General features: G+C 37.9%; 1 protein-coding gene across 1 annotated transcript; it reads left to right on the forward strand.

Moving 5' to 3' along the window:
* Positions 1-2,984: 2,984 nt before the first annotated feature.
* CD274 (CD274 molecule) lies at positions 2,985-12,298 on the forward strand. Its single transcript, XM_017808059.1, has 9 exons — positions 2,985-3,010; positions 3,892-3,938; positions 6,072-6,140; positions 6,780-7,133; positions 7,601-7,882; positions 9,071-9,181; positions 10,051-10,101; positions 11,020-11,085; positions 12,029-12,298. Coding segments are annotated over exons 1-9 (1,005 nt in total). The 5' UTR covers positions 2,985-3,008; the 3' UTR covers positions 12,052-12,298.
* Positions 12,299-15,421: the final 3,123 nt, after the last annotated feature.

The raw sequence follows: 15,421 nt of genomic DNA on the forward strand, positions 1-15,421 counted from the left end.
ATCAGTTTGCCTGATTGATTCCATTGAACTGAAAATATTATCTACAAAATTAAATTCCAAAATCTAACAATCAAAACAGTTAAATAGTTTGAAAGAAGTGAAGATCAATGCCCTAAACTCATAGTATTTAGCAAGCCAATTACCATAGCATATTCACTTGAGTATTCTAAAAGTCTATTGACTGTAAACAAAAATGACTGTAATACATTTTTAACCCCATGATAATTATTTTTTTAACTTGTGACAATAACTTTTATTTTAGATTTCTAATATCTTATGTTAATTAAAAAAAAAAAGGTGATTGCTTCCTTGAAGATTTTTACGGTTTGTTTTACTATTCAACTTCTGAAAATAGGAAACGTGTGAATATATTTAGACATAAACTTTGAAAATCCAAGCACCTATAAGGACAAAGATAAAGCTTTAGCTTTGACAGAGCATTTTTTGTTTGCTACAGAGGAAGTCCCCATGTTATCTAATCTTCTTAACTAAAGCATTTATCATAAACTAGAAGCTTCCTCTTCATTCTGGGAATGTTTTTGCAGTAATTGTTTGTTATTACTGTAAAGAAACTTCTCAGTCTGGTTTGTGACTGTTTTGTAACTTTATGTATTAGAAGTAACTTTATAAGTAAATTTACCATTTACAAATGTCATGTTTATTGCTCAAAAATTTGAAGCTTATTAAAATATGAGCTTCCTTTGAGTCCTTTATTTTGGTTCCCACCTGCCTTGAGGCTTCTGTGCTTCTCTGCACTTGTGGAGATGGGTCTCTGTTGTGCTGATATCCCCTGTGAAGGCCTGTGAGCAGCTGGGGCAGCAGGACCCCATTGTCTCTCTGGGTGGAGGGGAGCTTGTATTGCATTACCTAACATTCGACATCCTTCTCTCTGAGGGGCTCATGTTATATGGTTTGGAAGATTTGAACCCAATCAAACCAATCTTTGTCAAACACCTCGACAGCGTTGTCTATATCAACAAAAAACCTGATGATTTCAAGGTAGGGATTTCAGTGACTTCTCAACCACCAGCTCACTTGTAGCCTATAAAACCATTAATTACATGTTGCGGGTGGCAGTACCTGATACTTAGGGCATAGAGACCAGGGGGGTTTAGATGTCCTTCCTGATGCTTAGGGCACAGAAAGCGTAAGGGTTTGGACGTCCTCCCCCTCTTTCAGTACACACCTCTGCCTCTTGCATGCTGCCATGCATTACAAATTTGTATTTGCTTTATATTCCACCCTGTAAATATACTCACGAATAAACTTCTCACAATGGCTCCTTGGTTCTTTGGTAATGTCCTGAGCAACATTCTTATTTCAGGGTTGCTTTCTTTTGGAAAAGTTATGGCAGAGACCTTATTAGAATTATAACATAAGAAGTATTATCTCATAAAAGAAACCCTATACCACACTATATTCCCAGATTGTATTATCAGGTTATTAAACTGGAGTTTTATCCCCCAGGAGGATCTTTAAGTGGACAGGAACAGAGCTATTTAAATAGCTCCCAGACTTTACCGGTATCTCGGATGCTGTATCATCAGCCACATTCCCATCCTTTGACACAGTCATCCGCCACCTAAGTAGCAAGCCATCCATTTGGGAAGTGAACAATATGATTTCACTATGCTAAAAAGAAAGAAAGAAAAACCAAAAGCACGCAGCCAGGTGCCTGACCGATGAGCCATGCGGCTCACTCCCAGTACGTCTCCATCCGGTAAGGGAAGAGAAAGGAACAAGCCGGGACACGGTGTCGGTGCTGCTTTTGGTTTTGTTTTCTACAACGCCCGTCTCTCAAGAATGGACAAATCGCCCGCACTCCGTGTCCCGCCCCGGCTGAAGCGAGGTTTAGGAACACAGCGCTGGGGTTTTTCGGGGCGCCTTTCCGCAAAGGGCCGCAGCCGGCGGTGAACTCGCAGCGGGGGCAGCTGGGGAAGACCCGGCTCGGGGCCGGGGTGTGACCCACCGGAGGCTGGGCCGAGGGAGCCGCCACATAGGAGGAGCCGCAAGGCTGCGAGAAGCCGGCCCGCAGCTCAGGGAATCGCAGGTCTGTCGGCAGTGGGAGCCCTATCCCGGTGCTGTACGGAGCGCATCCCCCCGTGAGGCGTCCGAGGCCGCCGGATCCTTCCCCCGCACGTTCTCCCCGAAAGCGTTTGCTTTGCTTGGGAATGCCCGGTGACAGGCAGGACTGAGGTAGCTCTCTGGGAAACTTTTTGGAGATCAGGTAAAAAAAAAAAACAAACCAAACAAACCTCACCAGCTGCTGTACAGAACGGTGCTGTAAAATGTGTTTGTGTGCATGTAGATGTGTGTATGTATATGAGTGTGTGCGTATGAAGCAAAATTAAACAAACAAAAATAACCAAACAAAACCCTATCTGCCCCAGTCTTTTATTTACTGCTAAACACTTAAATGGAAAAAGCAACCCCATGACCTCAAGGCATGTAAAGAAAAAGCAGAAACTAAATTCCCAACATTGAAAGGTAGCTACATTAGTGGCTTCTGTGGTCTCACAGTATTTTACAAATGTGTTTCCTTGTCTCTTTGTTGCATGGTTTTTTTCTGAGACAATATCATTAAGCCTATTTTTAAGCACACATACACACAAAAAAATCAGTGGAAATTAATATTCATCAGTCTCACCTATTGCGGAAATCCACCCCCTCAACCTCCTAAGGTAGTTTCAGGTTGTGAGAACCTAAATGTTACATTGAGCTATTTTATATACCACTGTTTCCATGTTCATCTCACACATCAATTACAAAGGTTAACCAGTTTTGTGTATTACGTGTTTTTGCTTCCATGACAGATACAGTGAGTGGGCTGTTAAGTATAAAGAAGAAAACACTTTTAAGCAGTCATTTCACAGTATTTTAACTCTTCTGAGAACCTCAACTCTTTTTTGAGATATGCGAGGAGAATCTAAGTGGGTGAGCTTACACTGAAGCATAAGTTTGAAGTTGTATTTTGTGCACCTGGTTCTCCCACTGCAGTCCACAAGGTAATGTGAGTACCTCCTTTGGCTTCTGACACCTGGGATTTTTCTATATTCTCAAATGACTTCTAGAACTAAGATAATTAAAAAGACAGTGCTCCCTGCTTTTTGCTAAGCTGGTACATAGGCTTAACAACTTTCCTTTCACTACACAGTAGCAAGGCAAGGGGCCTTCACTGTGCTCAAATCCTGGAGAGAGAGTATCTGTCCTCACCAGAGGAGAGTAGGCAAATGCTCTTCCCAGTATTCCTGTTCGTCCTACATTATTCTTATCCCTATGACCTTTAAAGACATGAGTAAGTTCTGTAGAAATTTCTAGTCATTGTTAGCAGCTGTTTGCCACTGCTTGAGATTAATACTGTATTTTAGGTACTAATTTTCCTAACATTACTGTCTCTGGTTACAGAGAGTCACTGTTAGCAATATAGAATTTTCCCTCGTGGGGAATTTTCCAATAATGGGGAAGTTTCTTAAAGAAGTAGGTGGAGTTACATCAACATTTAAGTTCTCTCACATGACGTCTTCTGACTAGTAGTTCTGTTTTTCCTGTCTTCTTTACTTGATTGTGAAGGAAACATACAGCAGCAATACTGAAGAGCATTTTGCACAGTGAATACATTTTGCTTTTATCAAACTATTTGCCGTAGTTGTTGGAAGCTCCAGGAGGAGAGAAGGGGAATTGTGGTAGGTTCTGTAAGAAAAATAGCAAGCTGATAGCTTTGGCAGAGAGCTTTGATTGGCATCAAGGTTTCAAACTGCTTCAACCCATCCAGTCAGAGGATCCTTCTGCCTCAGCATTGTTCTGTAGAAGGTTTTGTAATGGTTATTGCAGTGAGGTTTTTTTCATGCGCATCTGGATTTTACCTGGACCTACTTTTTTTCTCTCTGAAAGGGAAAAACTGAGTACAGCAGCAGACTTTCTCAGTCTTGAGGAAATTTGTAAGTAATAGTACTTCTTTTTTGTCTTGTAAGGCTTGTTTTTCTCTACAGTGAAAGAAAGCACAATAATTAAATTTCAGCAATTGCAAGACATAAACTTGGGTCTTAGAACCATAAAAGCTAACCTGTCATGTGTCTTCCATGAGTTAATCAAAACACCTCTCCTGAAGTTCATGCCAGCATTCAGATTTCCTGACAAAAAGGTGGATTTAGGTTGCATGCGTGGGTGTAGGTATCATGAATGTAGTGCACATGATGTTTGTTACAAGCAGTCTACTGTTTTGAGAAGTCTGCTTTGTTCTTTGCAGTCTACAGCCTCTACCTAAAAATAAGAAAAAAAAAAAGTAGAAAGTGTGCTACAGCTTTGGTCATTCCAACATGTGGAATGCACACCAATACCCAATACTGGTGACTTAGTCTTCTGCAGGCTTGTGTCCAGAGTAAGTGTGACCATGGCACACCTGTGAGATCAGTATGCCTCTGTCTTGTATGAGAAGCTTTACTTTGGAGCTTAGTTGGTGGTCTGGAGTGCTTGTGACTCACGCAGTGGCATCATTACAGAGGAATTCCAGTGTAAGCTCTTGTGTAAACTCCAATGTAAACTCCCAGAAACTCTTGGGAGCCCATAGAATTAGGGAGCAATTTGCTAGTGCTTTCAAGGACATCACTAATGGCTTAGGAATGAATTTGGTAGCTAACCACACTACAAAGCCTAAGATTTATTGATGAATTGGATCTTTCACCCTGAGAATCTTTGTATTTTTGCTTTATTACATGCTTTTGGAATTGCTCATATCTGCCTAATGTTTTAGATAGAGTCCCTTCCTCAGCTCCTTATATTTTGCCTTCTGCAAACTAGCTATTGGGATCAGACAGCAGCAATGAAAGGAGAAGAAGTAGCTTGAATCAAATTCTTATGAGGACTCTAATTCCCTTAAGCCACAACATTGTAAAGGCACAGGTGTCTTATGATTCAGGATAATATTGTCACCTTATAATCATCTTAAAGTTGACAATCAGAGAAAGAAGATCAACTATCTTATCAAAAATGGTTATGGCTAAGAGTCATGGTCCAGATAGAATTTCATTAGTTAGGAAATGTGATGAGCATGCAGTTGTCTAATTTCTTATGCAAATTCTGAAACTACCACTAGAAAACAGTTGAAGCCAATCTTTCCTTATTTTTGTAGCTGTCTGGGTATCCAAAATTAGGACTTTATTTAGATAAAATCCTACAGTTTTCCATATTCATGAAAGATTTCCATTACAGTGAGTTTGAATTTTTCTTGGCAGTAATTTGTAAAATTATGGCAGTGCTGGATACTGGTATTGTTCTGACTTAAAATACACACTTATCAAAATCAGTGGGTGTGCGAAGGTTAAGTGTATGAATTGACATTAATAAACATTTTATAATGTGAAAGTGTTGTATAGGCGTATAAAACCTGTGTCAGTAAAGAGGGGGAAAACTTCTGACAGAAAATTGAAATAATTTACATGTTCAGAAGTAAAGCAGCAGAAATTCAATAAAATAGATTCTGCTTGTAGGCTGACTCTTTTTGTCACTGTTTTACAAAGGCACTATTGTGTAAATACGTGTTATTAACTACTGCATGAATTATTTTCACAGTATATGTAATTTTGCAAGCCTAATGATAATTACTGTGAGACCAGGGTAGAAAGGAGTGTGTTTACAGTATGTTAAAATAAGGCAAAGAGGTGGGAAAGAATCAAGTTCTATTTTCTCCACTGAATGCATATAGAAAATTCCTTCATTCTCCTCCTACTAGGAGCAACACTCCCTGCTACAGTTAGGAAAAAATTGGGTATTTGTGAGTACGTATTTACTATTTGACAGGTAGTGATAAAACATATGTTTTACTGTATTGAAGGACAGATGTTTAAAGCAAATAAAATAAGTTGGTTTTCCCATGGGTTTTGGACCCATGCAGCAGGAAGCTTTCTGCCTGATTACCTACTGGGTGCAATTTTGTCCTGTTTTCAACTAGAGTGGAATTCAGTGCCTTCTGCCCAGTTCTTTGTGTGGACTGACTATCAAGTGTGTTTTACAGCGCAAGTTAGAAAATGAGTAGGTATTTATATTTGTCTGTGCCTATTATTTTCTGATTTTAGGTTCTATCTACATCATGGAACGGCCTTTACTTTTGTATATATTTTTATTCTACTGGAATTTCCTCAATGGTAAGAAGCCAAGTTGTAGAACTGTTTGACTGTGTTTTCCTTCCATGTATAAGCACAGAAATGTTAATCCCTCAGTGTTCCTTCAGCATTTGGCTTTTTTTCCTTAATGTTTTAAATAAAAAGATCTCAGCATGCTTTTACATTAAACTAGATATATGCATTTTCATATGGGGCCAGGTTGAAATCTCTGTCAGTGATCCAGCAGAGACACCATTTCAGACAAGGCACCTTTTGCATTACACAAAAGGTATTATTGGCACCGTAAAACCTGGGAATTGTTGCATATTCTTTAGCATTGTGTGTAAAACAAAAAACATTTGTGTATAACATTCCTAGGCACTAACAGTTGCCTGTAACAATGGCAATGTTCTGAAAGCAACAGCTGAGGGACTCTGTACACACAGTGAACTATTTTTAGTAAAGCATCACACTGTGTTTGTGCACAAAGCAGGTGTCTGAAGGTATAAGTAGTCCAATTTGTCCCAGACTTTTATACAAGTGCATGCCAAAATGTTTAACTTTTCAGAACAGAGCAGATACTTTGGTCCTTAAAATTTCCTATGGCTATGGTAAGACGTGACTTCAAAGATTAGGCTTATTATTGAAAAATTAAGTTTTCTTCGAAATTTTATTTTTCAGCTTTATTCACTGTTGAAGCTCCTCAGTCACTCTACATTGTGGAACATGGGAACAATGTGACCATGGAATGCACATTTCCAGTGAATGGGAAATTAAAGTTTGGAGATTTAAATGTCAGCTGGGAAAAAAAAGATGAGTTAAAGAAGCTGGTTTATGTACTTGTCAGAGGAAAGGAAGACTTGAAAGGTCAGCACAGTGACTTTAAGGGAAGAATAAAATTGCTGAAAGAGAATCTGAACTTGGGACAGTCTCTCCTTCAGATCACTGATGTGAAGCTCAGAGATGCAGGGACTTACCACTGTATTATTGGCTATAGGGGAGCTGATTACAAGACAATCCACCTGAAAGTTAAAGGTGAGTGTACTACTACCAGAGGTTCAATACTGTCTGATACTGCTAAAAGATTTCAGAGGAGACCCTGAAGTAAGACACATCCAGATTAGTAGTTAAAGAACCCTCTCCAGAGACAGGAGTTGCCTGATAGTGCTTATGCAGCTGTATAATTTGGTGTTTCTGTTTAGGTTGAATCCATGCTCTGTCCTTTATTTCTCCAATGAGGAATGGTGTTTCAAAACCGTTTAGACAGTACAAAGACCATAAATCTAGTGCACTTTTCTAAACAGCATCAAAATTGTAATAAATCCTGTCCGTCCAGTTACAGACACAGTAATGATATTTACATTTCGTGTCAAGGGTATTATTTGCAAAATCCAAGCTGAAACTTGACCCTGGGGGTTGGGGATACAGAAAAGGTGTCTTGCATTTAATATATGCTGTTCTTCTAGCTTCCTTTTAGTAATCATTTTCTTCCATCTGTTTAGCTCCTTACAGAACTATAACCCAAAGAGTGGTGAGCACAGGACACAATGAATGGAAGTTGACATGCCAGTCTGAAGGATACCCAGAAGCTGAAGTGATATGGCAAAATGGAGACTATGAAGATTTGACTGATAAGGCAAACACAAGTTATCAAACTGGAAGGGACCAGTTGTATCATGTGACAAGTACCCTTACAATCAAAAGCAGAATTGATGAGATATTTTACTGTATATTCTGGAATAAAGAGCTGCAAGAAAATACATCTGCCATTTTACACATAGCAGGTAACATTTCTAAATTTCATTAATAGTAATACACTTCAAGGTGCTATGTAATTTTGTCCCAGTTGAATCAATTTGTTTCTCTTTCCTATCTAATTTTGAAAAGTCTAAAAAGAAATACCTGTGTTGTTTTGTTCCACTTCCATCATACTGACATGTTCATCATGAATGTGTGGTCAGAATTCAAGGACAGGAATTTTGCATGACCTGCAGTTATATGAAAATCCAGTCTAAATGTTAAAAAAGTTTCATTATTTGACAGACATATAGCTCAGAGACTGGAAATAAAACTCATATAAATTAAACTCATCTTCCAAGAATATTCTATTTTGCTGATGATTACTGTCAAATAAATTAGAACAATATGATCTTTTCTTGCCATTACAGCCTTTGCTTTGAGCATATTTAAATGTAACTAACTGTACACAGATTTTTTTTTCCTCATAAAGTCTGTATTGAAGGAAAATGCACGAATGGACGAGACCTATACAGTTTCTCATTAGACCTTTTACCTGGGCTGCATCCCTACTGCTTTTGCTTTTGATTATTCTTCTCTTCATTGTAGCCTGATATGCTTTCAACCAGATTGGAGACTCAAACAACAATATTTCCGTTTATCAGACTGTTACTGTCAGGTCGTTCCCCTGGTCCTGTTCATAACCTAGTTTTAATAAAACCTGTGCTGGCACACTTTTTGAGCCTGACAAGAGTTGAAAACAGGCAGGAAAGAGTGAGAAAGCCAAGTCATCCTTTCAATGGGCAAGTTTTTTTTAACAAGAAAAGCCTTTGGGATTCAAGGAGACTACTTATCCTTTGCATTCAGAGCCTTACCAGATGAAAGGGACTTTCTGTTCTCTTTCTCAATTAGCTTTTTCCTTTAGTCTTGATGGGAAACTAAACTAGATATAACAGATCCTTGCTGACAAGCAAGATGTGTGATGAGAATCAAAGGCACTATCACATGGAATGCAGGGAACAAAGATAAATATTAATATGTTTCATCTTTTTTTTCCTTTATTTGAACAAAAGTGTGGTTAAGTGCGTCATGAGCACCTGACCATAGACACAATCTATAATGCTGTTGTCATATCTGAATTGCTCATAGCAAAATTAATATGGTGAAAATGAAAGCAAAAGGGAGGAGCTCATGCAATTATGTAATGTCTTATCCCCCACTTCTTTTTCTTGAAGATGCACCTGATGGCATTCTGTGGACTGAGAGCAGACGCTTTGTTGGAGCAACTCTCATTACTACCACTTTTGTTGGATTAGGGCTTCTATTTATGTTCTGCATAAGAAAAGGTATTCAAATTATTTATTTTAGAACATCTCAGCTATTATCAATCTGTTCTGTTAATTCATCCTCACTGAGGTGGAATGAGAGAATAAAAGTCTGCCTTAGATCTTTTGTCCAGAAATCACTAAATTTTTTACCACATAAACTATTTCTCTTTTTTTATTGGACTTAGTTAAATACTAGCAAGTTAACAGAATGGAACAGGTTATCAGCTCTTCACAAACCACTTGTCCTGTTAATTTTTCTTATAGATGATGTAGAGCAGTAAGTTTAATGTCTAATCTATTCAAACTTTGAAGTGTAGTTTATTCACCCACTGAAAATGGAAGTTTCCTATTCTGGGTCCCCCCTCTTGACTGGGGATCAGAATGCTGTTAGCAAGCAGGGCAGTGGAGGTTTTTTAGGTTTTTTTCCCCTGCATTCTCTGAAAAATTTCATTGAATTGTGAGTGTTTTTTCAAGTGATCCAATTGTTAGGAATTCTGCATATGCCTTTATTCTGGCCAAAATACTGTAAAAACTGTGGACTGCATAGGAAGCTATATGTCCAAGGTGTTAAGTATGAAAGATTTTTTCACAAGAGGGAATATTCCGTCTCAGGCTTTGTGTCACTTGCTAGGTTGTGAACAAGTATTTTCCAGTGATGTAAATGTATGGAATTAATGGAGTTCTGGCTTAGGAACTAGGAAAGGAAATGGACAGACTGGGGCCACTAAAGAATTTATTTCAAGTCTTTGAAGAAATTTAGTGTTTTGAGAAACAATGATTACACTATGTTAAATGTGCCCCTCCCACCAGTGTGCTTAAGCCCTCCATTAGATCTAAAGTAAGTATTTTGTTTTCTTATTGAATTTTTTTCTCTTATTTTCTTTCAGCTAGAGCAAATAAGGACAACAGAACACCTGTGTTGAGTTCATCAATAACAAGTATGTACATATGGCATAAATCTGTCTCAGTGTGATTCTTGTGGAAATAATTGCTTGAGAATGTACTTTGTAATGGTGACAACCAAATGGAGATTTAAATTCAACTTTGATTTTGCTTTTCTACTATTTATGTAGAACTTATAAATCACAAGTGAAGAGTGGCTTTTCATTACTATGTCAGCTTATTGAAAGGAAAATGTGAAAGAAAAGCATACTTATTCCAGGAGCAGATGCATTCCTGATATGAACAAGAAAAGGACAGAATGGTATGCTCTGTGTTGGAAAGTCTGCAGTAGGATGGGACATGCTCCCATCAGGATGGTGTCACATCCTGATGTGCAAACCCTGTCTGCAATTTGAACCATGTTGGCATGGTCCTGTGTTTTCTGCATTATTGTAGTGTGCATTTGGAGGTCTTTGTCACAACATTCATGACAGAGGGTTTGGCCCTGTTGAGAGAAACACCAGAAAAAGCTTTAGCTTCCCTAACAGTTTCTTTTTCCTCATGTTGGGATACTGGTGCTATTTATGAGTGAAGCTCAGTGAAAGGCTGGTAGCACTGTGACAGTGAGAAATGAAGGAAAGAGTGAAGAGATTATGGTGGGAGAGAAGAGATTAAAATAATTTTGTTGTCTCTCATGATGGCTATTGGTTGATTTATTTTTAATTTGTTGTATGCTTTTATTTGGAGACCACCTCGAATTAGACTGCTGTGTGAAAATTAATCCATACTGGCAGTTTGGGTTTTTCCTAAGAAAACCTCTCCTGAGAATACTTGCCCAAATGAACACAGATTTTGGTGTTAATCTGTTCTCCTGCTCTGCATTTAAGTCACTCAATTCCTGGGCAAAGGAATTTATCACTGTCTGAAAAGTTTAAGCTATGCTCACTGTCTGTATGTATGTTGTTTGCTTAAAGATCTATCAAAAGATAAGGATACGCATGACTGCAGAGATGCTTCTTTTGAAGACAGAGAGCTGAAATGTAAGTATAAATGACAAAGGGAAAAAATAGCAAATTATACACAGCACAAATCATCCATAGTCATTGGAGCCTTGATTCATGGCTGATTTATTTACTCCCTTGTTTCAAAAGACAGAGCCTTCAAGAGAAATACAACCTCCCATTCTGTCTTACAAACTCACTGTCATAACTCATTGTGTACTGTTTGTTACATCAAATAATGAATCTGGTTTTTAAAATAGAAAGGATATACAAAGGAAATGTGATGTGGAGTTATAGCCAAAATCAGTCTATTTTTCTAGTTCACGCTTTTGCTATAGAAACAGTTGTTCACACACAGTGGGGAAAGAGACAGTAACCTGTCACAGCACTTGAGCAAGTCTCAAACTGCGAGATTATGTGTTGGCAAAGCAAGAAAATGTATGACCAAATTTCTGAAATCTCTGAAACATACTTTGGTATGGAACAGTGGTATGGGTGAAATTATTGAGGTTTTTCTTTTATGTTCTTGCTTATTTCTAAAGCACTTGCATTAATTACATCCCAAATCCTTCCCTGCTACTTCGCTGCAGTAAACTTACAGATAAGCCTGCAGGTCCTGCGGGTATAGGTCTCCAAGTCAAAGAGTTAGGGCTCAGGTATATGCTGCTACTGATATTGAGAGATAAAGCATGAATGCATTTGAAAGAATTTGAAAAGCTTTTAAAAGAAAGGAGAACCTAAGCAATAGCAATTTCACTGTATTTACTAAAGAGCACTTCCCACCACTTCATTTCCTCCCACAATCATCTTCTTCTTCTGTTTGATCATTTAATTAATTTCATATAGGTCTTTAATTTAGACAATGAAGGACATTTTTTTGTTACCTCCAAATTCTAGGAAAGAGGCCCAAACCCATGAATTGTTTTGTGACTTCATCATTCAGTAATTTGATAATTATATTATGTAATTCTTCCTTTTACAGATATGCAAATTGAGAAGACCTAGGTAGAGAAAGCAGGGGAAGAATTTTTTCCTCTGTGGTGACTTGACAGCTCAGATATTCTATGTTCTATCTATTGAAGGGGATATTAATTTTTTGTTTTTATTGTGTGATGGCAATCTTCTAATTGTTGTAACTTGGGAAAAATGCAATGAAGTTAAAATAATTATAACATAAAAAGTCCTTGCATTCAGGTGTCTGTATGTGGAACTAGATATTGAGGTATTTATTTAAATATCCAAGTTTCTACCTTACGAGTTTCATTGAAAATGTCTTTAAGGTAAAGCAATTTAGGTCTAGCTATGAACTTCATAGCTAGTTCTTGATAGGTCATCTTCTGGACATTTTTTTTCCTTCCTCACCTGAGCTCTCAATTTCCTGCAGAGATTTTGTTTTCCAGCTTTTAAAGAATTTTTTCAATACTGTGATCCTCATAAAAGATAATGGTATAACAAGACAAGATGCCATACATACAGGGCATTTTCTGTCCTTAAAATACCAGATTACTCACAGCTAAGCCTAAAAAAGTGCTGTAACCCTCTTGGCAACTATGGTTTAGAAATTAAATAATACTGAGCTTTTTGATCTCTTCCTCTTAAAAGTGTTTTGGTAATTAAATTTCCTTGTAATATATCTGGCATTACTTGATTACTGCTCATTACTTTCCTGATTTACAATTTGGGGATAATGCAACCGTTTAGACCTTCAGAAAGAAGAGCTCTTGTTTTGGAGGCTTTTTTCTTCATCTTGGGAATAGAAGAAAGAAAACCTTCTTACTTCTAGGACATGAAATACATGTGATTTATGTGATATATGTGATTACTTCAGAAATGCATAGGAAACATGCTCCTGGATCCCATTTCTTAAGTTATTGTTATGTTACATTTTGCTAGATACATAACTTTTTTGGGGCAGTCATACAGAGGTGAAAATTATTTATTACAATGGTATTCAGAATTATATATTTTTTAATAAAACAAGTTTTGTTTTTCTTCTGTTTTTCCCTGCTCTCCTTGACTTGTAAGTACGTAGAGTAAGCACTCCTGCACTTTTTCTGGGAAAATAAAAATGCAAGATTTGAGTGTAGAAGAGTGTCTACACCTGTGTCATCCTGCTGATGGCTCCCACAAAGAAGAGATGATGGAGAACTGGAATCTCGTTGGATTTGGCTATTATTTTTCTGTTTAAAATAAGTTTGTTGTGCAGTCCTAAGAATGTGAACGCAGTCCTCAGCCCAGGGTTTCACTGCTCGCACTATTCAGTCTAGCTAATGTAAGGTTGTGTTTACTATATCTCAGCGAGCTGTAGGATATATAGTATGATAGAAAAATGTGTCATATAACCATAGTGGAGTTGGTAGACCCCAGTTAAGAAAAACAATTACTATAAAGTAATTCCCTTAATTCATTGCAGAGCTTGCATATTGATATACTAATTCTTGCCACTGAACACCCCCTCCTGTTTCCCCACACACTTTTTGAGGCCGTAGTCTGGGTGTCACTGAAGGTGATAGCCAATTTTCAGTTATCCACAGAGTGCAAAAATGGTTTTGGAAATATCAGGGCCATTTGTATACAAAGCACTGACTCTCCTCAACACACAAATATAGAATCACATCACTACCTAAGTGATTTCCCTTCCAGACAACCTAACCCCTTAATTTTCTACTGTCTCTTTGAGATTGCAATAGCTGTGTGCCTAATAAAGTAGAAGTCTGCTCCTTTTAGTTATTATCAGCCTTTGCAAAGAAGTGCTGTTAGTGCATGGAACTGCAACATAGTGTCATGTTCCATGTTCACATGGAGCATAGTGTCATGGAACTGAATTTTATGTCTTTATCAAACTCCACCAAACAAAAAGAACTGTTGCATTTCTCTTTTCCCCGCAGGAGAAAGGGTAAGTTACTGTTGAAAATGCTGTATATCAGATGAATAAGATAATGAAATGAGAGGACAAAAATGTAGGTTTAAATTCTGTAGCTAAACCCCAACATCTAAAATAGCAGTGGTTGAGTTCCTGAGTGGTTGATAAGAAGTGTGAAATTTTGCTCCTTCCCTAGAAAAGCAGCATGTGTGGTGAATAACAGATAAGGTGAAAAGAGCTGTCTTCTCTAAATAAGCTATACTTTATACTTCTCTGGAATATGAACCAGACCTTGTCTAATCTAATTTTAGTAACTTTCCAAATTAAGCTTCTAGGATAAGCCAAGTCCCTCAGCTTTGTTATTATAAATACGGGGAGACAGGCCCACATGTTTATCCTCCAATGCCACGAGAGCTTTCAGCTCAGTTATTTTCCACTCATGACAGAGGGAGAATATACACCTAAGTGAAAGTACAACAAATGTATGTCATGAGAACTAGATAAGAGAAAATCCTTCCTATCCTAACATAAAAATGTAGTTAAGCACTATATGTGTAATAGTATTTTTACCTTCTGTTAAAAATGTTTGTGTGCTACTTCAGTGTTTCTGGATATCTGGAAAAATAACATCCAGCAGGAAGATAGACCAGGTTTAGCTTCAGTAAGCTGCATTTTGCTTCCTAATGGCCAGGCTTTATTAGATTTCCAAAAGTGCTCATAAAAGCCTGGTTCATATACACAGTCTAAATTGGCTTATTGGTATTTGAGTTCAGGATTCATTCATTTGAAAAATGTGACTATGAACCAGTCTGGTGGCCTGTTTTGTGATGTGGCACTTAATTTTGTAGAATATGAATGCGTTTGCTAATAACAATTACATCAAACAACCGATAATAAGAAAAACAGAAACATTGCTATTGACCTGCAGGGCTTTTCCTGGAGCAGAACCAGCAGGATGTGTATCCCTTTTCCCTTTGGCCAAAAAAGTAACCTTAACATCCTTGAAGGACACGTACCAATGGTGCATCATCAGTATAGGCTAACCAGCAAAGTAGCAGAGATATTAACACTAGAATTCTTGCTTTTGCAGATGTTAGCAGTAAGACTTCTAGTTCTACAGCATCTTCCCCCTAATTCCCAGTCTTCCTCTCAATATTTCCCTGGTCCTGCAAATATTATCCCAGTCAAGTACCTGTGAGATACTACTGGGTTCATGATGTGCCCAAGGCAGATCACTGACTCTTGGGCAATTGCACTGAGCTTTCTCCCTATCCCAAAATGGGAACCCACAAAGAAAACCTGTTGTATTGCCTTAGAATGAGTAGAAGGCAGCGATGGTGATTGTGAAGCAACTTTGGGGTTCCTTTTCTGTCAGGTGGAAAGAGAACAAGGAACACTTTTGCTTTCCTTTTAAAAGTCATAGTAACTGCTGAGAAACTAGATACTTGGATGCAGGGGAGGTAGAGATTCCTCTATAAACAAGTGAGGAAGTTGTGGAGGGAGTAGGCAAGA

The sequence above is a fragment of the Lepidothrix coronata genome, unplaced genomic scaffold, assembly GCF_001604755.1.
Source record: "Lepidothrix coronata isolate B3197 unplaced genomic scaffold, Lepidothrix_coronata-1.0 Scaffold22, whole genome shotgun sequence".
Taxonomy (NCBI): Eukaryota; Metazoa; Chordata; class Aves; order Passeriformes; family Pipridae; genus Lepidothrix; species Lepidothrix coronata.

Coding starts and splice junctions, on each gene's coding strand:
- CD274 (XM_017808059.1), top strand. Junction 9,182..10,050: donor TATGTTCTGCATAAGAAAAG/GTATTCAAATTA, acceptor ATTTTCTTTCAG/CTAGAGCAAATAAGGACAAC. Junction 10,102..11,019: donor GTTGAGTTCATCAATAACAA/GTATGTACATAT, acceptor GTTTGCTTAAAG/ATCTATCAAAAGATAAGGAT.